Source organism: Mastigoproctus giganteus, chromosome 6 (assembly GCF_048544385.1).
Source record: "Mastigoproctus giganteus isolate SK-2022 chromosome 6, ASM4854438v1, whole genome shotgun sequence".
NCBI classification, from domain to species: domain Eukaryota; kingdom Metazoa; phylum Arthropoda; class Arachnida; order Uropygi; family Thelyphonidae; genus Mastigoproctus; species Mastigoproctus giganteus.
This window is the reverse complement of record NC_143580.1, coordinates 178235067-178263008: the sequence shown is the minus strand read 5'-3', so window position 1 is coordinate 178263008 and position 27942 is coordinate 178235067. Positions and strand designations below refer to the sequence as shown.

The window sequence follows — 27942 nt, the reverse complement described above, 5'->3', positions numbered from 1 at the left end:
GTGTATAAGGCTTTGAATGGTTTGAGCATGCTCAATGCCAATGGGATTCTTCATCTTGCTCAGAATAATCACCTCAGAGGACATAAATTCAAATTGAGGAAGGACGGATGTCGGATAGATGTGCGAAAATTTGCCTTTGGCCAGCGGGTGGTTGGTTGGTGGAACCGACTTCCATCACTTGTTGTTGAAGTTGATAGCCTAAACAAATTTAAAGCTCAACTGGACAGGTATTTTGAACGAACGGAGGGGTGAAATGGGAGTGGTGTGTGTTTTTTTTTTTTTTTTTTTTTTTTTGGCTGATGCTGAATAAGCTTGCTTTCTTGCATCATATGCCTCTACTAATGCTAATGCTAAAAAGACAGAGATATAGTACCAACTATATTATGACTATGCGATGAGAGAAGGGGTCAAAATGACAGATTCTAACTAAAAACTTGGAAAATTAGCAGATATGCATGCTTCCTTTAATCCTGACCATTCTAATAGTAAACCTTCCATTAACCGAAGAGAAAAAAATAAATAAATAAAAAAATAACATTCATGTTGTGCTGAAAGTCAATCACAAAGAACTGCAGAAACTAAGGATCATCTGACTTACTCAGAGATTGTATCAAATTTCACTATTAAACAGATCCACAAATTACCAGTTAAGAAATATATTTTGATTAAAGAATAATAATTAACATCACGACAAAAATAATTTTGAGTTGGTATCAGCCATTGTGTTTGCTTTAGTACTATGAAACTAATGCAGGCAGTGATGTCACGGAAGAAAGTGGAGCTTGAAATGATGCAAATTTCTTTTCTCCTGCTGATGTCATTAATTATATGAAAATGTTATAATAAATTTACGAACAAATATTTGGTAAGTTAATAATTTTTCAATTATATTAATCTCTTGTTGCAACTACCCTTTAATGCAAAATGACAGACCAAAGCAGAAAAACTGCAACCTACCACTCTTTACAGTACTGCCAGATGCCTTCTCGAAAATAACATTAACCTTAAGGTAGATTATAGAACTTAATCCAGTAAATCCACCAATTTCAAATTTTATTTCTACCATATCATATAACTTTATGCAATACTGTATATATATCTAAATCAAAATAATAAAATGCATAAATTAAACTTCCCGAGTGTTATTTATGCAAAAATAAACATTCATTCAAATGTAATCTAAAAATGGGCAAAATTAAGTTTCCTATTTAATTAATTAGAATGCATACCTGTACTATTATCAAAAAATCTGATGTGTCTGTCTTCATGTGCTGTAACTGTAAGGGGAAGTGTAGGGTGGCTAATTATGCAGTTTATTTGCTTACTAAGGGGACTTGCATCTAGTGAAAAAACAAACAAAAAACATAAAAAAGGATGACTGGTTTCTTTTGTTGACATCATTAATTAAGTAAAAACTTTTATAATAACTTTGGAAGAAAATATTAAACAAATTAAAAACTTATCATTACATCCAATCTCAATCTCTATGCAAAATAACACAGACCCAAAGAAGAACACAATTGGTACCTTCAGCCCTTCCCAGAATTTCCAGGCATCTTGAGATCATGTATAAAATTTAATCTATTGAAACAATTAACAACAAATCATTATTTCTACTTAATTTCATGAACACCATATGTATATATATATTATTTTTTGCTCTAAAATTTGCTTTTAATGATATATATATATTCACCAAATAAGTTAAACCCATTTTTAGCAATCATCTTTCCTATCTCACATAGTGATGTGCAGCTGACCTCTGCTCATGGTTCACTCATTGCTTGTTTGCTAGTGCTCTGTATATTTTGATATCCTCTGAATGCAACTCTATTGCATTCATTTTACCTAAAATAGCATTGGAGGAGATATCCATTAGCAGTTTGGGTACCTGAGCGGACTTGTCGAAAAAAACGCTCTTCGATCTGACTTACACTACATTTAGTGGTTTTGAGAAATCTGAACAATATCAATTAAAAAGTATCAGAAGTTATAGAAAATAATGTAAAAACGGCATACATGTAGGGTTCTGTAATTTTATGGTAAGTTTTCCTGAATAATTTATATTCAAAGGTTTAAATGTTTCTGCTACATCTAATATTGTCACATATAGAAATGGTGTCTAAAATCAGCTAGAAATACTGGTCATGCCAACCAGTTAAAATTTATTTACATTATTTCCTATGCATAAATCATATAATGTTTTCATATAAATAATTAAATTATAATATAAAAATTATAATTAAATTATTATCCATAAAAAAGATACTTTTCTAAAAAAAAATAAGAGGTTTAATAAGAATTTAAATAGATTATAAAAGATTGGAACCTGCTCTAGATCAATGTTTGCTGATGTAACTGCCAAAAGGAAATGTCATGGTGCTATTACAGCTGGGATACATTCAGGCAGACTGTAGAAAATGATGGAATGATTGGTGTGTACTTACAAGAATGGTACATAGATTCCATTAAAGCTCACTGAACACCATCAACCAGGAGTCCAGAGAGGCCAAGGAACTGATATCAGTAAAAGGATGATATGTTGAACTGGATCACATTGGATTCTGTGAAGCAATTGCAGCATAAACAGTGCAATATCAACTTGACTGGTGCACAACCCACTGTAACTGGTAACTGGAAAACAGTTTTCATATCTGATCGCAGTATTTAGGTCTGGGAGAAACCGAAGAAGATTATTTACCAGCATATTAAGAGGGGCTCCTTTTCGGTTTCAGCATAGCGCTGCACCATTTCATGCAGCACAGGTTGTAGTGACTTTGTTTTGGTGACATGGGCAAGGTTTGGTGGAGTCGTGGTTATGGTGACCACATCAAGGACTAAATGTTTGTTCCCTTGCAATCTTTTTGGCACACTGGCATCTGTGGTCACAGTACACCATCCATATGGTAAGTAATGAGTTATTTATTTATGGATAGTGATAACATTGCAAAAGTATTATCAGAAATGGAGTTTTGTTTTTCTAGCTAAAGAAGGTGGTATACAGTAATAATTTTTAGAGAAGTGAAGATATTTGAGATATCTGTTTCATTCTCCAAAAGTGAGTTAAGTGTGAGTGGGATTTCACTGGTGGTTGTAGTGAAGGGATTCTGGAAGCACAGTTTTGCGTATATACCCCAGGGGCTCACATCTCGTGAGTATGGACTTGGCACACCCAGGGTTCTAACCTGGATATCATCATTCTTCTCTCTCTCTCTCTCAGGGTAACTCAGGGATTTTTTTTTTTTTTTTTGCCTGGTGCAGCAAAAGCCTCAGGCTTCCTTGCACCATATAGCTGATAATGATATTTTGTGCATTTGGCAAAGATATGTCTGTTGGAAGAAAGTGTTACAGTGAGGCCATTGAGAGGGATCCTCTGCTCTTAAAAGGTACAAATGGGTAATATTTGTGTGGCCTATTTGCAGACAAGCTAATATTACCTCCTGTTGTTGATTTACTCTGAAGTTGATTTAATACAGGTGTCCCTCGTATAATACGGTTATTAGGTTCCTATAAAATGTTGTGTTGTGCGAAACCGTGTTATATGGGACTAAGAAAAAGTACAAGGGGGGTTACATTCCAAAAGCTAACAAAAATACACTATTTCATTAACAAAATGTTAAAAACTACAAAAGTACACCATTCTAGATTTCGTGTATCTTCTGCTCTCTTTAAAAAATCAGTAATCTGGTTTTTGTTTGCTTTTGCTTGATAAATCTTTGTGAATTTCATTGTATGAAACTAAGCATTTTTGAAGCTCCCTTTTGAACTTTGGGCTCCTTTCATTCAAGAAGCGGCATTAAAAAAATAAGATTCTAATTGCTTGGCTAACTTTATTCCTTCCCCTATGCTTTTTAGTGTAAAATTTGGAAGTTTAGAATTTTCATCTGTGCTATCATCCTCTGAATTGATTTGGTTTTTACTTCCGATGGAATTTCCACCAAATCCACTTCGCCAGATTCTTTTTCTACCAGTAATTCTTGAATGTATTCAGTAATATCTTTTTTTATTTTTTTAGGAGCATTGGCGACTAAGGCCATGTTACTCTGTGTATATTGTCTGTAAATTGCGTGTGTTCTGTAGTTGATTTTCTGTTTTGCTGGACGAAAAACATGAGTTTCAAGGGGAAAAAACCATGCCATCCTCGCCTGACCTAACTCAGCTACGCTGTGAAAAAAGACCCAGAAAAATTCCTCCCGTCATCGAAGAGATTCGAACTCATATCTTTTTCATTCAGCGTCAGGAAGAGGGCAATTCTATGAACTGTGCTACCCACGAGGGCTTCAGTAGTCAAATCATAAAAACCTTCCCCTCCTACCGATGTAGTAAGTTCTACTATCGCACCGATTCCATTTTCTGCCTGTTCGACCGTATTTCCTGAATGAACTGACTCTGGCCATACATTTTTCTACACACATTTCATGTTTACGGTTTTACTTCTTTCAGCGATAAAGCTATGATTCTGATACAGTCCACAATCGAGAAATGTTTCCATGCCTCCATTACTTCAATAGATTCGGAATCAATTTTTTCAGAAATCCACTGTAAAGATTTTCTGATGTAATGAGTTTTAAAGATAGATATAATAATCTAGATTTAGCCTTTATTTAACGGCTGAATGAAAGAAGTATTAACCCAGTACAACTGTGGCGGTAGGAACATAACTTCAATGTTTGGATGACTTAAATCTTTTGGATGGCCTGGTATACTATCCAATAGTAATAAAACTTTAAAATCTAGATTTTTCCACAAGTTCAACAAGCACAAGTTCAGTAGCACAGAATGTAACATGGGGATTTCCCAACATAAAAAAATACAAAGATTTCTCAATCTTTTTTTTTGCAAGGATTGCCACAATTTATCAATCATATTAGAGCAAAACCGTGTTGTAGAAGTACTGTGTTATACGGGGGGTTGCCTGTACTTCAAAGCTTGTTGTTTTGCTGATGTTTCTTCATTCACTCCTCCAAGATAGTAGAACTTGCTACATGCATTTTTTCTACATTATTGGTCTATAGTCTTGGTGTGGAACTTCCACTTTGTCACTGGTTGAAGAGACAGCTGATTTTGCAGCACAGTTGGCTAATTCATTTTGCAATTGCCTTATGCGCCTGGACCCATCCCCTCCTTGAATGCCTCAGGTATTCAAGGAAGTGATTATTTCCCTTAAAACTAAGTGGATGTTGTTCATGGTGTTTTTTCAGAGCTTGCATTATACTTAAAAAATCTGAAAAAAAATTATACTATTTTGATGGTCTGAGGATTCAGTGTACTTCAGAGCCTCCTAGGTTACTGTTAGTTCTGAAGGCAATGTTTACAGTTATGTACTTAACTCATATGGCAATTAATAGGCTAATGTGTTGTTTGGGAAAACGGTGGCTATTCTAATGACCCATCTGTATATACTACTATATAGTTGGAGAATGATCCACTATGGAACAGTACAATTGCAAGAAAATTTCTTCACGTAGTGCAGATTTTTCTATTTATGAAGGTATAAATCATGTGGAGGTGGAGTCAACTTGCAATGAGCATTTGCCACAATATCAACAGTCAGATTTAATTCTGCTAACAGCTGCCCAATTCTCATGCATAAGGACTGGTTAGTAGTAGAGAGGTTTTGGTTTGTGTTGTACTGAGGAGTGAAAAGCATCTGCAGGTTGGGTGCTCAGAATATTTTCATTCCTGAACTTATATTATACATATCATATTTTATTTTTATGTTTTAGTATGCATAGCATAATATAAGCTGTCTTCTGATAAAGAGAGGTGGTTTGTGTGCCTTAGCATGTAGACTGTGAACAATATGGAGGTTTATGATATACTTCTTGGGCAATGTGCAATCTGTGATAAATGGGGGTGAAGCCAGCAGAGTACACTGGGTCTTGCTGAACTGTATACTGGTGCTCCATAGTGGGGTTAAGATCTTATCAAGATTCTATATAACTGCAACAAGGTAAAGTAATCAGCTCCCCACTGGGTTGCCGAGAGAAAAGCCAAATACCTAAATGGTATTTGGCTTTTGCTGATCGGATGTTCTTAGCTTTTTAATATGCTCTAAGAAGGTAAGTTTATGGCATAATGTGATTCCGAAGAACCATATGCTAGTATATAATGGTATTATTTGGTGAAACAGTTGTAGTTCTGGTTTACAGTTATGTTGGTGGCAAAAATGGACAGTGATTGAAAGTTATTGATTTCTACCCATGGACTGATCTTACTTATTGCCATTTGTAATCTCTCAACAGTATGCATGTCATTTGGATGACATGAAATGCTAAGCTCATCTACAAACAGTGCTTTATCACGTTGATTGCAATTATAAAGAGGGGTAGCATTAGTACAGAGCCCTGTACTAATGCTACAAAGGTTTTGAATGAAGTTTTGAAGTGAACTTGGAAAGTGCATTCATGCAGGAAGTTCTGTATAAAGATTGGGAGATGCTCTCGAAGTTCATGGCAATGTAATTTGTTGATTATTCTATACTTCCATGTGGAATGATGTTCCACACCATTACACATCCCAATTGAGGAATGCATTCTGGATAGTATTTACTTTTCTTATTAATATATCTAATATGAATATATTTTGATGGATGTCAACTTGTGCAGAATGAAGGAGGACGAAATTTGAGGTAATGTACCAGTCAATGATTTCCTATCTTTTCAAGAACTTTATAAAGGCAGCTAGTCAAAGTGACAGCCTGATGGTAAGTGGGTTTTGTTACATCTTTAACTGGTTTGAGGAAGGCAAGGATTATAGCATGATGACATTGCTTAGGGAATGTATCTTCTAAGCATGTAAAACAGTTTGAGAAGTGATTAATATTTGGTGCTTAGTTTCTGTATCTCTGAATAACGAATATTATCTAGTCTGACAGCACTGTGCATAAAAATTGACAGCTCTACAAAGTTCCATGGATAGTGAAGGGTAAGTAGTATTTACCCTTCACTATCCATTTACTGTACTGTTTGTCTCCTTTTGAAGAAAAATTTAATTTTTGTTTTTCTGAGTTTGCTCTCAACCTTTGAAAGGTAGATATGTAACTTTCTGTTGCTAATGTTTTCACAAAGGTCTACCTTAAGGAACTCACAATTTGCACAGGACCAGCAATGATCAGTTCCCTCCACTCCATAACAGGCAGAGGGGGTGTCTAGTATTTTCCACTCATTTCCTTGTTTTTTGAATTTTATCACATCACGGATGTGATTGTCTTATTGAAGTGAATCAACCAAGGTGACCACATCCTTGGTTATTCAAGTGTATGAAGTGGCTGCTTGTGTGGGCAAGAGCAGCTCCCACTTGTTTACTTCAAGAATAAACCAAAAAGAACATTAGCTTTAGGCCAGGCTAACATGTCTATAATCGTCTCTTGAACAGTTGATGTGTTAAAGGAGGAAGGAAATAAAATACACCCTCTCTCTTTATCAATTGGTTTGGAGTTTACTGTCAATGGATTTCAAATGTCCTGAGTAAATGACATGTTATTAATACTCAAAACAAAACAAAACAAAGCAAAGAAAAGGCCTATTCTTAAACATTTAACATTAGAATATAGAATAATAAACAAATAACTTTAGAATATAAAGAACTTAAATCTATGAAATAAATTATTAAACTGAGGACTGTGTTGTGCTTGATATATTTTTTGGTGAACATGATTTCAAATGCCACAAGCAGAGTAATTTATCTGTGATGTTTTTGTTTAAAAATAGTGCTTCTCTAAGTGTCAACTTGTTAAATTAAGTCTGTTTTATGATCTTGACCTAAGATGGCTCAAGAAATTGAACAGAAAGAAAGAATGGGGCCACACAGAATGTAAAAGCCCTTCTGCTACAGTGGCAGATGAAAGCAGTGAACACTTGACAATAGTGGAAAGAAAAATCAGTGCAAGAGAGGTTGTATTTGCAAAAGATGCAATGTGAATATAATGTTGTGGATGAAATCATTAGTGATTTAGTATTTCAAGGTGATGGTGGAAAATAATGATGATGATGATATTTTTCCAACAGGATTTTGGGGCTGCACTGAAAAACAGTGCACTGTGTTCAGCATGGCAAGAGCTATTTTGAATATTAATATGCAAGCAAGTGATGGTGATAATGAATGATAGGAAAACCTGACCTATATATCTATTATATGAGGGCCTTCAAAAGTGAGGCCTTTGGTTTTTGTAATGTCCATAAATTCGGCTCTGGAAAGATTGTGCAAGGCTCACAGGGTAGAATTTTTTTCAGTGGGGTCTGTGCTTATTAACGGCGAGACTGTTTCTACAGGGATGGGATACACTTAAACAGAAAGGGTGCAAGAATATTTGCTGATGCTACTGAGGCAATGTTAGGTGGGTCAGAAAACTGCTAGCTTGGGGGAGGATTTACTGACTAATACATTAACAGTAGCCGCAGGCAGAGGTGGAAATGATTCTTGCACTGCTTCTATTGGAATGAGGATTCAATTTGGAAGTGTCTGTAATCCTGCCTAGACATGATGGTAGGGAGCACATGTTGACAACTTTGCCAATCAATTCTGTCATGGAGAGACTGTGAAAGGCTCATGGGGTAGAATTTTTCTCAGCATGGTCTATGCTTAAATAGACAGGGTACAAGAATATTTCCTGATGCTATCAAGGAAGTGCTAGTTGTGTCGGAAAACTGATAGCCTGGCAGGACACAGAATAATACATCAACTAGAGCCGTAGACAGAAATGAAACTGATAATTTCACTGCTTCACTTGGGACAGGCAACAGCCTGGAAAACAAAGTGTTGGGGACTTCAAGCCCTGCAGTGGGTCACAGTGAACCAAGCAAATGTATGAGCTGTGTTAGGGTAACTTAGCGTAAGACCAGGTGCATGTATACTTGCATGTCACTAATGCTAGGAGCATAGTAAATAAATTTGGTGAATTTGAAGTACTGATTAAGTCATCAAAGGCATAAATTGTAAGATATTTGAGACATGATGTCAATCATATAAGACGTGCAGAATTTGACCATGGGGAGTATAATGCGTACATAGTGTAATTTGACTAGTGGCAGCGGGGGTTCCCCCAACTCTGCGATTGGAACTCTGTGACACGTACAGAACTCTATAGAGGCTAGATGGCGAGTTAGTGAGTGTTTGTGAAGTGTTAGCGTAGCTTGTGTTGTTACCTTCTTCAGCCAGCCACTTAGCCTAGGCATCTGTGGAGGCCACAAACTCCTAGTTACTGTTCTTCGCCATGGGCTGGGTCAGTAGGAAAAAACAGACTCTGGTGGATCGAACCATGGGGTTGCCTGAGCTTCCCAGGGAGAGCCCAGAGGGAAAAAAAAGGTGGATCAAAATGGAAGTGGAAAAGGGGTGACAGTTGGGGAGCCCTGAAACTGGTTGCCCATTCTGCTCAAAGTGGAGTAGAGAGCGGGTGGATTTGTCCACAAGGAGAGAAGGGGGGTGAAGGAGAGGGGCTTCATCTAGGGAGAGGAGAGGAGGAAAAGGATCCCTAGAGTAGCAAAGGGGAGGCAGAAGGAGGGAATAATAGGAGGTGGATGCAGATGGACATTCACTCAGAGAGAGAAATGGCAGTAGTGGGGAGAGTGTACTGGGGGAGGCAATCACCCCCCTAGGGGAGGGAAGTAAAAGTCATAGGAAAACCCATAAGATCACCACATGGACACCAAGATGAATGTCTGCAGCATTCCAGATAGCATTCTGAGGCTGATCTCCATTACTCCTCCCCCAGATAACCAGTGGTCCTTGCTATTTGCAGCAGTCAGGTGGCGGCACAGTGACCTGAAATAGATGTCTTTGATTAGTCATTTATTTATACAGGGTTCGTCTAGATCTGACTTCCCCTGTAGGCCCACACCGCTGAAAAGGCAGAAAAAGTATGCCTACAGAACCACCTTGCAGGAGTGGAAAAACAGATGGGCCGGTACCACCAAAGGAGAGATCACCCGCAAGTTTTTTCCACAGAAAAAACACTGTGTACCCGAAATCACCATCATGGTTCTTCCCTGGATTTCATACAATGTACTTAATAACAGGACATGCCCGCTTCAATGCAAAGCTTACTGGCTTCAGACTCACAGAAAACCCACATTGCACTACCATGGATAGAAGACTGGAACCAACTTATGTTTGACTGTCCCATCTATGAAGACCTAAGATGTTGTTTTGGTTTTTAGGAGCATTAGCAACTAAGGCCATATTGCTCCGGGATATGCGGTGGTCAGTCCCTGACCTTTCCGCATCCTCCGTATTTGGTGGTGACGGGCTCGAACCCCGGTCTAATCAAGAAGCGTGTGCTGCACACTGCTGCTCCTTCCCACCTGGCTACGGAGGCGCCCTGTGAAGACCTAAGATGTAATCTGATTACAAAAGTGAGATATCTTCCAAAAGGACAAGAATTTCTCCTCCTTGAAATGGAAAAAGATTATAAAGCATTGTCATGATTCGCCCAGGACCTCTTCGTGAGAAGAAGGGTGCAAATTGCCATACACTGAGGAAATGCCACCAGATTATGACAACCTAAAGACAAAACATATCACCAACCAGGACTTCAACTCCTTTAAACGGAAGATTAAAACCGAAAACTTGATGACAGGCTGCAAGTGCAACCTCAACAACCTGAACTGCAAGTATGGGACTTGTCCAAGGAATGACCCACAACCCTAGAAGTTGACATCTCATTAGAAGAACTAGAACTTAAATAGAAGATCTACCATGGACTTGTCCTCATTGCAGCTCTGCTGCCAACGGCACAGGAGATCCTATACCTGTGCTCTCTTGCACGGTACTTTCTTTCCACTTCCCTTGGGAGGGGAGGAGATCGTTTCACTGTCTCTTCCCCTCCTCGCCCTCCTTTTCCTCCTGGTGGCACATGGGCCTGCCCCACTGACCAGAGGTCCCCTCCTCTATCGACCCCGCCTACTTCCTGTTTCCTTCCTTCAGTCGCTCCCCTACTATGTTCACTTTCACAGCGTAACCCCATACAGTCTAAATTTAAATCTTGGGGTCAGAAATATGGAATCAATAGGGAAGGCGACCCCAGGTTGCCTTCCCTATTGACTCCATATTTCCGACTTCCTCCCTGTCTGCAGTCTCTCCCCCTCTCTGCCTAAACACCAGTGAATACCCCACACAATATCAAAATTTTAAAAAATTGTCAAAATTCCAACTGCATATGAAAACCCCTCTCAGCTTAACCTTCCAGCGACTACTTCCCAATACTATTATATTATTTTTTATTATTTATTTTATTTTATTATTTTTTTTTAGGTCCTTGCCACTGAAATCTCAGCAAATTAGGTGGCAGAACCTGCCAGAGTGAAAACACCTAAAATTACTTGGTACCTGGTCTGCCTCCACGAGGCATAGTGTGGACAACGTTGGGCCCCAGCAAGGGTCTAGCGGCTAAATGGCCAGAAGAACAATAATACACAACACTACACTTACAAAATCCATATACTTTTAAATCTCTGGCCTTCCCAGTGAACTGGTACACCTACGATGAAATCAATGCGGAGATGGGGGAAACCCCTGGTGCTGTTAGACACGAACATGCTATATACACATACCGCTGAGGAGGCAGCAATCAGTTTGGTGCCTGAGAGTCCAACTATTATTCTACAGTGCGACAGTGTCAGAATGCAACACCCTAATGGTGTCAGCAATTCATACCTTTAGAGTTGTGAAGTCCTTTGTTTAGTCATTGCTCTGGCAGCTGAGTTGTCCTAAATTCACAACACCATGTTGGGTGTCAGCACTGTTGGTGCAATGAGGATATTGATGCTGTTACAGCTTGGGATGATCCCAGAGTAGATCTCCTGGATGGTTCCTCATTGCACCATATTTCTTATGTTTGCAGTCAAAGGGGTCACATTAATATTCAGTCAGTGAATCGTGAACACTGCCTGTGTATACTCAGTCACTGCTTTGTAGTAGTGCTCCTGTGTAACAAAGATGCTCTTGCCATTTGGCAGGTTATGGATTTTAGAAATTTGACGACACCTGTGATCCTCATAGTCTGGGCAGTGATGCATCATGTGCTCCCACATTTCACTTTTGCTACTGTTATAGATAAGATCATCAGTAATTAGCAGGGAGGTCAGTTTATCCTTGAAGGATCCATGCCCTGTAAAGAAGAACACTGCATAAATGCCTGGAGAAAACCATGGTGGAGCCTTTGGGCTAGTCATTTTTACTTACAGTAAAAATTGCCTAGTTACTGTACCTTTGGTACTTTCTTCCAAGCATACCTGCCATATTCTGTGCAGTTCCTCCACGATATGCTTTCTTTGTTGCTTGATATCAAGACTGATGTCAAAGATAGTTGTGGCTGTATCTTTCTTATGGAGATAGATCATAACATGTAATCAATTCAAGATCCAATGGTAGGATGCCTGCCAGGACTTGTAAGGTAGGAGTACTTACAGTACAGCAAGCCATGGTGGTAAGGAGTAAAATGGTTTGATGGATTGAATCCAGTTTACTTCTGTTTAGAATTGTGGCTTTGGCACCAAACACATGCACCATAACATATCACTGGGAGGAAGACTGCTTTGTAAATCAATGCTAGTGTTCTCTTTTTCAGTCTCCAGTCTGTTCTAGTTATTGTGGCTATATAGTTTCTGACCTTTCTGCCAGATGTACTAAGTGTAGATAGAAAGTTAGTTGAGTGTCAATGATGACATTCACATACTTCAAGTAACCAGTGCGATGTACCATTTATCTTTATAAGGAACCTTTCAGAAGCATTGATTTAAGTCTTTTCACTCAAAATATAGTTTGCACCTATGTTTCCAGGTAAGCCTTACTATCTGCTTTTACAACTGGGATGACATCATCTGCATAGGCAATGCTGTCTACTAGTCCTATGTCCCTTGATAGAAATTCATCAAGCACGATACACCAGAAGAAGGGTCCAAGAACGGATCCCTGGGAACATCCTATAGTTACATACTGGGAGATTTCTCGGTACCTAGTCCTTACCATAATGACTGTATTATTTAGATAATATGTACATCTGTAGCACATCTGTACAGGTTTTGAGGGAGATTAGCATGGCATACGATGCCTGGCTACCATAGTGTGTCAAATGTTTCTGCGAAATCCATGGATAGACCAGCATGTATTTCTGCTGAGCAGAATGTACAGCATTTGTTAGGTACGTCATTGCATCTTCAGTGTGCAAGACCACACTTTAAATCCAAATTGCCTGTAAGATACTTGACTTTAATAGTTGGCAAATCTTACTAGTAAGAATCTCTCTCTAATAGTTTTCCCATGACTGGGAGGAGGAGGAGGGTAATGGGTCTATATAAACTTGGTTCTGTTGGAGGTTTTTCAGGACTCTTTAGTAGGTGTTTTAGACTCGCTAGCTTCCAGGTATTTGGAAACTGTCCCATGCTTAAACATTTGTTCATAAGTGCAAGTATATGATCAGGGAACTGTGGGGAAAACTTTTTCAGCGCGTGCACACACACACACACACACACACACACACACACACACACACACACACACACACACACACACACACACACACACACACACACACACCTCTATAAGGTCATGGCCTGGACATTTGTTCTGGTCCTCTCCAAAAGCCTTTTAGTTCCTTCTGTGTGAAAGGTGGTTCTATCTGGTCTGTGCTGTATGAAGTGTTTTCAGTTAGGATCTTTTGCTGATGAGACAGGCTGGTTGTTAGGAAAAGTGCACCTAGGATATTATTTAAAGATCCTTCCCAAATTTGTGTTTGATTACCATTGGGGTAATAGTAGTATGTATAATTTCCCCTCTGGAAAGTTTACAGGTCATGATCCTATATACCACACCCCCAGAGATCTGCATTTCCTGCAGTGGATACCAAATTTCTCCAAGAAAGAGCTTTCTTTTCTCTTATTAATTTGATATATTCATTTCTAATAGCTTTATAAGCCTTCCTGAGGGCATAAACTTCTGCCTGGGGTGGGAAGCATGGGCACACTTAAAGGTTTTTCGAGCCCTGTGGAGTCTTTTCCTCAGGTCCTGCAATTCTTGACACCACCAAGGCACATAGTTCCTTTTAGGTATTCTCTTCTTCATTAATGCATTACAGGCATTTAGGGTGGGTCTTGTTATATTTTCGACTTGCTGATCTGGGGTTATTAATAGCAAGTTAAGCAATTAACTTGCTATTAATAACCCCAGCAGATATTAAAATAGCAGATATTAATAGCAAGTTAAGCGGTTCAGACTATCTGGCATCACATCCTGATAGGTTACCTCTAAAGCCTCAGAAAACAGATGCTATTTGGACTTTTTTTTTTGTGGCATATTTATTTGTGTCTATGTAAATGGGGGAGGGGGTGGTATACATTTTACGCACAAGGAAAAGGGCGATAGCCCTATGATCACAGGTGGTCCATACCCTATTTACCTGCCGTTAGGTAAACTCTTATGCAACTGAACATGTGGCCAATGTAATATCAATAATGCTTTCCCTCATACACAGGTAAATTGTTAGGCTGATTCAGCAAAAAGAATACTGAGGTAATTTTGTAATTTGGCCATTGTGGGTAACAGATCTATCGTCAATATGGCTGTACCACATAGGTGATCTGCAATTAGAGTCTGTTCCCACTATTTTATCACCCAGTAGTGGGAGACTATAGGTACTGGAAATAGGAGCCCATGGCCTGCAATACATAGAAATAACATGTATGGCTTTCAAGATTAATTCTTTGAATGCCTCCCATTTTGAATTTGCTGTTGGTAACATCATCAGTTGGTCCCACTGCATAGAATTTAAATACTGTCTCAGACCTCCGTAGTCACCTTTACGAAAGCAAAAACTCTTCACATTTTCCCTTATGGTAGTTACCTTTTTGAGTAAATCCCACATCAGCATGCTATGATGACTGCCATCTAGTGTTTCCTTTATTTGCAGATTCTTAATGCATGAATAATCACAGCTGATAATCAGATCAAGAGTATTACTTCCTCAAGTTACCTCCCAAACATGCTGCTGTAGAAAACAATCATCCCATCCAATCAATCCACAAAAGTCTTGCTGGAGTGTGAGTGACCAACTAACAAGTTCTACTCAATATCTGGTAAGTTAAAATCCTCCATTATAAGACAATCTGATTTACTGAAACTATTTCTCTGTACAGTTGTTCCTTATTGGGACTAGCAAGTGATGGGCACACAATTGTCACAAAAACTTGGTTATTCACGGTGTGCCCACAGGTGCTACGGAATGTTAACTCCTGTCCACAAGGAAACAAAAAATAATTTATGTTGATCTTCTTCAATGCGCCCCCAGAATTTTATCAGCTTGGTCATTTGAGAAATGTATATCATGGGCAGCACTTTCCATAATGGTTCCATGGCACACGCACACACATGCAATGGTTTTGGGACATTACGCCATTAACTATTTCTGTAGCAGCACAACAGAAGTAAAGAAATATCTGATGATAAGAAATGATTCTTTAAAATACCAGATGGTTTCTACTTATGGAATAAGTATGCTATTATTCATCACTGGATTAAGTGCATTGAAAGGGATAGCTGAAGTAAAAAAACAGAGAATGGCAAATACGTTCAACTTTTTGAGTAATTGGAAATGTATACCATAAAAACTGGGAGCATTACTTTTGGGGAAATTGATATTTCAAGTAGGCATTACTTTTGGTATAACCTTTGTATTTGTCACCAAGCATATTTTGAAAATGAAAACAAAATTGAAGTCTAAAATGATACAATCCCTTACATCAGTTTTGATAAATTCAGATATTAATAGCAATCCTGTACCACTGAATTTCTGACTATCAGTTTTAATACTGCAGTGTACTATACAAATTTTGCAAGGATTTAGAAAGTACCAGTGAAATATCACTAAATAACACTAAGCCATTTGTCTCTTCACCCAAGCTATAAAATAAATAAGGTTGTGAATTGTGAAATGAATTGAAAAAAGCACTAATAACATTCCAATAAACCCATTGAGCCTTTTCTGTCTCTTTTGCCAGTTAGTTAGGAAACAGTCAAAATGTGTTATTAACATATGGGTTAGTACAATCGGATCATTTTTATACTAGTAAAATAATTAGATATTAGATATTATTTGGGATATGTTAAATAAAAACTCGACACCGATTAATTATATGAAGCTACCTATTAAGGAAATTTTTCACTTAATTAAACTGTTAGTTGAGGCTAACTACATCACCTTTCGAGACAAGGTATACAAACAAATTTTTGGATTACCAATGGGTTTGAGCCTGAGCGGCTTAATGTCAGAGATCTATCTCTCAACGATTGAGCAGATACATTTGACACCTTTTCGAACCTCACATATTATGGGAGGTATTTAGATGATGTTCTAGTTATTACCGATAGTAATACTATCCAAGACATTTTACATTCGTTTAATAATATTCATTCTAGACTCAAATTTACATTGGAAAGGGAGGATACGGATACTAAGTCATTAAACTTTCTAAATTTCACGCTTACCCAGGACTCGAATAAAATACAATTTAGCATCTATCGAAAACCTACAAACACCGGTATGCTTCTACATTATAATAGCTATCACCCGTTCACCTACAAAAGATCGATTATCTTTAATCAATTTCTTAATGCCTATAAATATTCAACGACGGAATCTGCTTTGGACTCAGAAATACAAATATTAACTAGCAGATTCTTAAACAGGGGTTATTCCATTACCACAATAAACCGAATTAGGGTACAAGCTAAGGATAGGATACAAAATACTACACCAATCAACAATAGTAATATTAAAAAATACTTTATTTCAGTCCCATATGTTGAACAGTGGCACAAACAGCTTAACAGATTCTTTAAAGATACCGAATTTAAAATTGTAGCTAGGCCAATACAGAAGTTACACACTATACTGAACAATCGCTCGGTTCTTTCAGCGTCCGCAACACAAATTAACGATCTGGTATACAACATTTCTTGCGGTGATTGCGACTCGTCTTATCAGGGTTCGACTCGATTTTCTCTTAATATTCGTGTAAATCAACATGAAGCCTCTGTTCGTGCTTCTCGCTCAGCAGCGTCAGAATTAGCCTTTCATGCCATTAACGAAAAACATACTTTTTTATTTAACGAAGCCAAAATACTTAACGTTCAACGTAATTATATGCGTCTATTAATTGCAGAAACCGTTGAAATTAAATTACATGAAAATTCTGTTAATGTTCAGCGGCCATATTTGATCTCCGATGCGTGGACCTTTACGCGCATGCGTGAAGACAAATAATCTCTATTTAAGTTCGGGTTTAACCCGATTCAGTAATTTTCATTCCTGTGATCACGACATACAGTCGAAAAGCGTTGTCAGCTTCAGGAAGGAAAATCGTTTTGAATTTTTTCGTTAAATTCTTTTAATTGTTTTAAATTGATTTGAATTGTGTTAAATTGATTATTTAATTATTTATATTTTATCTAATGTACGGTAAGTTGTCGATTTTTTTGTTTTTTCCGTTTTAATTTTTGGAGGGTATCATACAGAAGTGTTCTACGCACTATATTGAGGTAAACTCATCTTATTATTTTACTAATATTATTATCAACGTAGAACATATTGAGTAGTACAGCTCTGATTCATACTATCATTTTTATACATAGTAAACTACCAAGGTAGACGAATTGGCATCGCTTTAATTATATTTCATAAAGTGAATACCTTTACAGTGAGTTGCCACGTTATTGCAGTATTTCGAATAAGTAACGCTTCACTAATGGAGAAGATAGTGTTACTCATTCGGCAGACACCACCACCCAGACGGCACCATTTCAAGGCCACTCACCGAAGAGAGGCCAAAAAAAAAAAAAAAAAACAAAAGCCTTGAAATGGCGCCATTTGGGTGGTAGTATCTGCCAAGAATAAGTAACAATAGTCATTTCTAATGGTGAACTGTTTCTTATTCGAAGTAGTGCAAGATCATGGTAACTTCTAATATCCCAAGGGGCTCATATCTGGTGAGTATGGGCTTGGCACACCCAGGGTCCTGAGCTGGATATCATCATTCTTCTCTTTCTTGGTGATTCCCTACACTCTCTCTCTCTCTCTCTCTCTCTCTCTCTCTCTCTCTCTCTCTCTCTCTCTCTCTCTCTCTCAGGGTAACTCAGAAAGTTTTTTTGTTTTTGTCTAGTACAGCATAAGCCTCAGGCTTCCTTGTACCATATGGCTAATAATAATATATTTCTTGACTAAATGTCTAAGAGCATGAAAGAGGTTGTTTGTGCATTGGTACTGCACTTCCATCATTTCTAATACCCAGGTAGTATTAATGCATAGTTTATTCACATCTCATATTGCGATCACCTTCACAATAAGTAGCAGAGGAATTGCACTGCTTTGAATAAGTAAAGCTTCACCAGAAGACTAATGTTACTTATTCTTGGCAGATACTACCACCAAGATGGCACCATTTCAAAGCTTGTTGGCTTACTCGTCAGTGGGTAGGCAGGTACCCTGCTGTTGCAATAGTGGCAACCCAGCTATGAAGTATAGCTCCTCAATATGAGAGATGCTTGATGGTTTGCATAGTTCAATCTAAAAATATTTCTTGACTAAATGGGTACTGCACTTCCATCATTTCTACTACCCAGTTAGTATGAATACATCATTTATTCATATCTTATATTGTGATCACCTTCATGAGTTGCCGAGGTATTGCACTGCTTTTTAAACAACCTTTCATACTCTTAGACATTTAATCAAGAAATATTTTTACATTAAACTATGCTCAACATCAAGCATCTCTCATACTTCATAACTGGGTTGTCACTATTTCTACAACAGGGTACCTGCCCCACCCACTAATGAGTAAGCCAACAAGCTTCGAAATGGTGCTGTCTGGGTGGTGGTATCCACCAAGAACAAATAACATTAGTCTTCTCCACTAGTGAAGCGATACTTAATCCATGCAGTGCAATACTTTGGCAACTGGTTGTGAAGGTGATCACAATATGAATAAATGATGCATAAACAACCTCTATCATGGCAACTCGTTGTGAAGGTATTCACAATATGAGATGTAATTAAAACGATCTACCTTGGTAGTTTACAACATATAAAAATGATGTGATGCACTAACCCATATGTCAGTAAACTCCTTCGTAGTCTAAGGCTCTACCCAAGAAATGTCTTTCATGTGAAATTAATAATTATTAAATTTCCAAATTAGTTAAATACAACCAATCAAACAGCCAAAATAGCAGAATTTCATCTATTAGAACCCCATCCCCTTATAACACCACAGTGCTTCAAAAAACAAGAAGACACAGGTTTTCAATAACAACTATTATTCTGTAAATGGCCAGTGTGGAGTGCTATGACTACATTAACTAAGAAGTACTTACCAAGATAAAACTTTGAAAATTTTAAAATACACAATTATATATGCTGAGATGCTTGTTAGAAAATTACATCAGAAATAATAGCAATACAAATTTTGAAGGTAATAACAGCCATGGAGTGAAAAAAAAAGCCCATAAAATTTCCTCACATCATCGACGGGATTCAAACTAGGGCCTTTTCCACCCAGTGTGGATGAGGATGGTGACGATACCAATGTGCTACCCGCACAGACTAAACTTGATATAATAAAGAAAATAGAACAGACAGTAAGGAGAAGTGAACTGATGGCAGAATATAACACTGAATTGGATTAATATAACAATAAAACATGTTCAGGTTTTTTTGTGTGCCGTTAATAAAATTGCAGCCTTATTTTTATCATTTCTTATTTAGCGTCATTATTTCTGCATTAAATATATTAAAAATAAAACTTTCTGGGTAATGAAAAAATCAAAATAGCAGCACTTTGAATCCCCGAAGTGCTGTTATTCTGAAAGTCTACTGTATTTGCAAAAAAATAAAGATATAAAGAATGGCAAGTTACTGGTTGATAACAATGTCTAGTATGCTGTTGGAAAATCGGCATTTAGTGAGAACTTGGAAATCAAGTAAAACTGCATTGTCCTAGTTTATTCATGATAACAAATTCATATTATATGGAAAAAATATTAACTTGTAATTCAACAGAAAATGCTGGACTATAAAATAATAACAGCAATAGAATACTACAGAATGAAAAACTGAAATCTCCTTTAAAGAGAAATAAGTACATCTAATAAATTTTTACTTGTACGTGCTGAATACAAACCAGACTTGAAAATTACCCACCATTTACAAGGAAAAGAAAATTAAAGATTTATAAAATTTTATTGCAATTAATGTATCAAATTATATGCATTTTCGTTAATTATTTCCTATATAATCAACATCTGGAGTTTCTATGATTAATATCTAACAAAGGTCAGTCAACATTTTGGATTCCACCTTTGCTTATAGTCAGTGGTGAGCTGTGAATATTTTAACAATGGGCTCGCACTTTTGCCGATTTTTGAAATATCCTTGGGGGGATGTACCTACCAAGTAAATCTGATCGGTCACAGAAGTGTCACCAGCAGCACTAGTCTGTGTTTTTCATGACCAGTATGACATCTCGAGTTCTAACTTTTTGGAATTTTTTAATAGTATGACATCACGACTTTGACGTCACATCCACAAAGGATGTTTCACAATTGTGTTAAACATCCTCTGCAAAGAACGTCACATCCTTTGTGGATGTGACATCAAAATTGTGACGTCACATCCGCAAAGGTGAAAAACGCAATCCACAATTGTGAAACATCCTTGGTGTATGATGCGAAGGATGTTTCACATCAAACCATCTACCGGGCATGCTCGGCAGATGTGCGACTTTTTTATTCTTTTTTTTTTACAACTAGGAAAATATAATGGATACATTTGTTTTTTCATGATAAAATTTTAATATCGAGAATAAAAAATAACAAAAATATTTCCCATACTACAAATAACGAATTACCACAAAACATTCTAGAATATAAAAACAAATATTACATAAAAAACAAACTATTCTAGAAAAGGTACACAAAAATCACAGATTACATGAAAAAAACATATTGCACAAATATTCAACAAAATTTTATTCTAAAAATTGCCATATGCAATTTACTGCTTTATTAATATAATTTGATCTTCTTCTTTGCTCAATAGCTGAGTATTATTAGAGGAATGATTTGACATAACGATCCGGATCAAATTGAAGCAATGGTTTTTCCATTTAGATGTATGATCATCATAATCTGCAACATGTTTAATTGTCAACATTATTCATTCATTCACACGATATTATTCATTATGCTGAACGCTTGCTCAGCTTCAGCACCGCTAATCGCAATGGTTTCAAAAATATTTCTGGCTTTCTTAATTGTAAAGGGAATTTCTCTCGATTTTAAAGATAAACTGTCTTCGACAAAATCTCTAAAATCATTAATTTTTATTTCATATTTTATCAGAAAACAAATTTCTTATTCAGTTTTCACAGTCTTGCCACTGAGACGAAAGTTCTTTCAAATTACATGATTTCCGGTAGAATATGTTTAAATTTTCTTTAAATGGTATCATTATTTTCTTTATTTAATTTAAAATCACCCTGTTGCATTAATATCTTATCCTTAAGGATAAAACAAATCCTTTAATAACTTGTCACAAGGTAATTTTACTGTTCTTACTTTTGATTTTGATTCCTTCAAATTCTTTCCACTTCAACATGCTCTCAATTTTAGCCTCATAATTTCCTTCAGAATTTTTCAAATTAGTGATAGCATTGATAGTTCGAATAATTAATTTATCTGCTTTTACCATAGTGAATCTGTGAAGCTTCTGAAATGTAAGACAGCTCCTGCAGGATGTTGATCATTAGAGCTAAATGGTTAAGAAATTCCAGATTTAAAAGTCGATTTAACAATCCCGAATATTTAACTTCTGATTCAAAATGCTTGCGCACAAAGCGAGATAATTCCCTTAACCTGCCATTACCATCTGCAAGCTACAAGCTGCTCTTCGTAGCTTGAACACACAACAGATGTTGTTGTTTCCACATAAAGTTCTTTAGCAATCATCTTTAATTCGCGCTGGTTTTTTGGAGATTGGTGATATAATGGATACATTTTTTTTTTTTTTTTTAATTATTGCCCCTATGCCATTATATTTTAGAACATTTTCTACATAGTGAAAGCTTCGACGAAATTTCAAAATCTGCCAACGTTTCATCTTCGTAAAGTTTATATATAATATCTTAGTTGCCTCAATCTCCCCCCCCCCCATTGCTACTGTCACTAGTTCTTTGAATACGGTGCAAAATATCGGAATCACTCAGATATTTAGTTACTATGACCATGTAAACGTATACGGAGAACCACAACACAGGTTCACCAGAGGCTATTATCCGTGTCTGGAATCTTCTTAATTCTCTGACTGGCTATGGAAAGCAGATTGACGAGCACGACTTCTCGGAATGTGGCTGCATAAGTTTTACAAACACCAAAAGGGATTACCGTTTTATTAACGGTAATCCCTTTCACCCTTAATTCGCACTTTCTAATTACCTAAAGGCCAGAGGTGAGAACAATGCATACAAAGTTGTCTCTCCTAATCTGTTCATTACATGGAAATTATTTTCGTTCTATGGAAACCAATGTATTTTAAATGTAATTACCAAGGGAAATTTAAAAAAAATTCGGCATAAAGAAGTTGGTTAAACAGAGGTCCGACTGCAATTAAATCAAAAATGAAGCAATTTTAAAATACATAACCGATCGATTGCGCCATTAAAATGCTGGGAATGAGGCCCTGCTCGCCCCACCATAGTATCAGCTCTGGATACTAAATAATTGCATCCAAGATTTCATTTGTAAAATAAATGATCGTCTCAACAATGGGCTCTCACGAGCCCATTATAGCTCACGACTGCTTATAGTTCATATCTTGTATCTTCTGATGAAACATTCTGCCATTTTGATCATTGACAGTACCAAAGTCTCAAAGGAAAAAAATAAATGCAAATGGAGGAAATTTAATTTTAGGAAATATACTGAGCATATGTTTTAAGGTAATCAGTACTTCTTTAACATCAATATAGTTTTCTACTCAAAATTTGTCCAGGAAATTGGCAGTGAAGATTTTAAGAGGTCTATGCAGCTTGCAAGCGGAAGGTAAAAAAAAAAAAAAAAAAAAAAGGAAAAAAAAAAGGGTAAACTGCAGCCATTATCAACCCACTGCAGGATGGAAGCCTTCCCAACAATTCACGTTGAGGGAAATGGATCATAATCGGCCATGCTGGTCCAGTGTGGGTTGGCAGATCGACTGTATTTAGCAGTCAGGGGTTTGAACCCCGGTCTACTCAAGGAGCATGTGCTACTGCACTCCTCCTCTTGACCACTTGGCTATGGAGCTCCTGAATGTGGCTTCAAATATTCTGTCCTGCACAGGTCTTCTATTGTGGGTCATTGAAAATACCCTCTCTGATTTTCACTTATTTGTTGAAATGTATTCTTTATATGTAAAATCCATAACCTGATTATGAAATCAAGTGAGATACAAATGATATAGATGGTTCTAATTCCAAATCCATAATTCCATTTCAGTCAGAAGAGTGAAGGAATTGAGACATGCAGTTGGTCCACTGTCCATACTTCAGCTGACTGAGGTTCTCATCATTAGTTACTGCTGAAATAACAGATGCCAAGTACACATACTTTATGGAATGTTTCAAATTTGAAGAAAATTCAGATATATAAGTCAAAGAGAAATAGCAATCACTTAGATAGTCCTTTGACTCTCTACATATCATCACAACTGCAAATGACATTGACAAATGTGAATCCTGTAACCAGATTCTCAACAGACATGTGTAAGAACATGTAGGAGCAGATTCCCCCCCCCCCACATCTCCAATCTTAATTAACAAGGCAAACAGTGGTTTTCAATTTTCGAAATAAATTGTCCCATCCAAAACGCACATATAATGGCTAATGTGCTATTAAATATCTGTTTGTGGGGGGAAAAAAAAACTGAGAGCAAGTAAATGACCTTCTTCCATTGACTGGAAATCTTATCCATAGTTTTGCTGATGATAGCACATTGCATTCCACTTTCCATTTTGAGAAACCTTACCCTGCTCAATCTGTTTCAACTTCCTGAATATCCGCTACCAATTTCTTAAATACCGATCTCCAGGTAATTCTCCAGTGCGGCAAAGACAATTTAGTTGATTTCAATCCTAAAACTCAGTCTTGTCTTATATCTCGCAAAAAGGATTCTTCTGCTCCTATGCTTATCTTTAGTGACACTCCGATTTCTAGGCAAAATGATATATCTCTTTTGGGGATTACCCTGACTTCTAATCTCTCTTGGCACACAAATATTGCTTCCTCTGCATCTAAAAAACTAGGTTTTCTCTTTCACTCACGGTGTTACTTTTCTTCCAAACAGCTGTTCACTCTGTACAAATCGCAAATTTGCCCTACCATAGAATATTGTTCCCACATCTGGGGTGGGCTGCCAAAACCTCTCTCAGGCTTCTTGATTCCATTCAGAAGAGGGCAGTTAGGTTAATTAATGATTCGTCTCTAACAGAGTCTCTCCACTCGCTGTCTCATAGTTGTATCGTTTCTGCTGCATGCCTCTTCTACAGATACTTCCGTGGGCACTGTTCTTCTGAATTGGATTCTATAATTCCCGCTCTCTCTTTCAAAACAGTCCGAACACGTGCCGCCACCAGCCAACATCCATTTACTGTCCAACTTCAAACCCACAGAATCAACCTTTCATCTTCCTCGTTTATTCATTCAACTGCCGTTTTTTGGAACAACCTTCCTTCGTACGTATTTCCTGAAAATTACAGTCTACAGAAGTTCAAGTCTAATGTCAACAAATATCTTCTTTCGTCTTCTCAACCTCCAACCCAAGCATGGTACTAAGTACTATAGGTTCTAATACCTCTTGTGTTTGGGGTTTTCATAAAAAAAAACAGCCACATACTTGTTCCCTTGTGCCTGCCACTACACTTCTACAATGTGGTTTTGCTCTAATACAATTAGAGCAAAAAAAAAAACAAAAAAAACTTGGTTTTGGTACGGTTGGAGCACTAGGAGGTACCGGTATAGGAGAGGTGACTGTGTTTTTTGGGTGGGCTTTTGTGAACTAAATAAATAGCGTGCAATTGGAGTAAATGACTCTCGTGGTGGTATAGTCATCTTAGTTTGTGTATCGATAGTGCACTTCGAAGAAGTATTGTTGGATACATTTCCTGGCCTCTGGGTAGGAGATATATGCAGCTCTGTTTTTAATTTTTGGATTTCTTTTCCACTGCCGGCATTGTCTAGAGTAGGCAGGGTGCTCTCCTTGGCAATTTACACCGGTCGGTTTTGAAGCTGAACATTCCTTGCTCTCGTGGTCTTTAGCGCCACATCATGCGGCAGCATTACCACGACAAGCTGTTTGTGAGTGGCTGTATTTTTAAAACACCTCAGTGGTTTGGAATATAAATCCTCACTGGGCAGTTTAAGTAGCCTGCCTTGATGGAACTTGAAGGCCATGGGGGGGGGGGTGTTGAATGTTAGGATGAGAACTGGGGTCTGGGGGTAGAGACGAGATTCCCATTGTTTCTTATCGATATTCTCTTGAAAGCCACCAGTCATTCAATTCAGAGCAGATCTCGTTTTGTGATACATGAAGAATGTCCCACTCTGATTTGACACCTCGTGAAGAATTCAGAGTTTTGTTGGAGTTATGGCAATAGGTATTCCCCCTATGGATGTAGAGTTCAGGATTTTTTCGCTTGTTTTGCTCTGGCGATCTTTTGCTCTTCGACCAAAGATCGCCCGAATGGAGCCGCTTCATGGATTTTAGTGATCCTGCCAATCCTTCTAATCCTTTCTGGATAAAGAATGGTGACATCTTTCGGATTGACTGCTCTCCAGTGGAATGGAGAATGAGGAAGAACAGTGTCACTGATGGTGGTGTATCCTCAGTGCTGGCTCTTTTTATTGAAGCGTTTTCATTGGTGTCATTTTGATTAGATGGGGGCCTTGTTAGGGCCCCCAGAAGAAACAGGATTTGAATTACAGTAAACCCCCGCTATTTGCGTGGGTTACTTTCCTGAGAAATGCCGCGAATACCAAAAACGCGAATACTGAGTAATGGCTCCCATAGTAATAAAGGGGTTCCGTTCCAAAGTATGAAATATATACGAAAAACTAGTCTAAAATTTTGTCTATGTATGTATTATATGTACCTTCATAATATGACTATGTACATAGACAGTACATAGTGAAATGCAAGCGTATGGCATCGAAATGAAAATAAGAAACAATTTAATATTAAATGTAATATTTATTAGAAATTTCAAACAAATCTTTCAAACTAGCGTCTTTGCTAGCTAAAAAACTTATCCCGCCAGTGCTATCACCAGTTTCGCTAGTGTTGATAAAGGAGTTTTGTCTTTTCACGAATGATGAGTGAACTTAACGGAATTTTATTTTGAGTTTGGTCCACAGATTTTTGAGTTAAATCCACAGATTTAAAGCCTTTCACATTTTTTCTAATTTAACATCATGAGTTACAGAGCAAATTTTTGAAGCAATTAGCGCGTTTTCACGGACACTACGGCGGATTTTTTCTTCCAATTTCTTGATTGATCGTACCGTTGACTTATTGATTTTATAATGTTTTGCCACTGACGAGACACTTTCACCATTAAAAATTTTGTCTAATAACTGAATTTTACTCGCTAATGTCATCACCTTCTTTGATTTTTTCACATTTTCCTTGTTATTGGTAGCCATATTTTTGTAGGGGTAAGAAAGAACTTGTTCACAATAAAGTCACTTTCTTCCGTTAACACACTCGAAAAAGTCTGTTTTACACTGCAAGACGGTAGATTTATCACTTTTGTAAGCATATCAATTTATAAATTGATAAATTCATAAGCATATAAATTAAAGCAAACGACGAAACATTCCATGACAAGCGCATAACACATACTTCTTCTTCTTCTTTGGTCCTTAGCTGGCAGCTGGGGGAGGCGGTTGGCCACGCAACCAGTATGCTGCTGTAGGTGCCGCAGGGTTTCGGACTTGCTCTGTGATGTTCTTCCATACCTTACGATCCATGGCTTCAGTCCTGGCCTGGTTAAGGTCGAGACGTCGGCTCTTCAAGTCATCTTCCACTTGCTTGGCCCACGTTTTCCTAGGCGCGGTCCGTTGGATGCTCCATTGGGTGGGTCGTTGTCTCCAAAGGAGTGTGGATGGTATTCTGTTCGTGCCCATTCTACATACGTGGCCAAACCATCCGAGCCTTCGCTTCTGGATTTGGTCGGCAATGGTTGGTTGCTGTTGGCATCTGGCGCGGATGGTATCATTAGTGATGCGGTCGCGAAGAGAGATGCCCAAGATCTGCCGCAGGCATCGCATTTGGAATACCTCAAGTTTGTTCAAATCTAACTTGAGACAAATCCATGTTTCCGATCCGTAAAGAAGAATGGGCAGGATCAAAGTCCGGAAGAGTCGGATTTTAGTCTTTGTGGAAATGTTGGTCCTCTTCCACAGACACCATTTGAGCGAGGCGAACGCAGTGGCCGCCTGTCCAATTCTGCTGTGAATTTCCATGGTGGATGCAACTTTCTTCTCCTGGACCAGCGACCCAAGGTATTTAAAGTCCTGCACTTGCTCGATCTGGACGCCTTCGAGATAGATGGTGGCTTGCGACCCATCTGTTGTCAGGGCCTTTGTCTTACCAGCATTGATCTTCAAACCGTATGGCCGGGCAATGCGGGCAATGTCGTAGAGGATTTCCGTGGCTTCAGCGTCGTTACCGGCAAGGATAGCACTATCATCAGCAAACATCAGGTCAGTCACATAGTGATCCTTGTCATATTGTATGCCCTGTCTGTTTCTGAATGCTTGCCTCATAATGGCGTCGACCACGATGTTGAAAAGCAACGGGGAGGCTACATCCCCTTGGCGGACTCCAGTTTGGATGGTAAATTCCTCAGATAAATCGTTCTGGAT

General features: G+C 37.8%; 1 protein-coding gene across 5 annotated transcripts in view; it reads right to left on the bottom strand.

The window, feature by feature from the left end:
- Positions 1-27942, bottom strand: part of LOC150084775 (striatin-3-like) — a 751872-nt gene that overhangs the window by 67774 nt on the left and 656156 nt on the right. For all 5 annotated transcript variants that reach the window (XM_090376594.1, XM_090376597.1, XM_090376596.1 and 2 more), the window contains one exon: positions 1230-1340. In XM_090376594.1, the coding sequence (XP_090232720.1) occupies positions 1230-1340 (111 nt within the window). The remainder of the gene's footprint in view (positions 1-1229; positions 1341-27942) is intronic.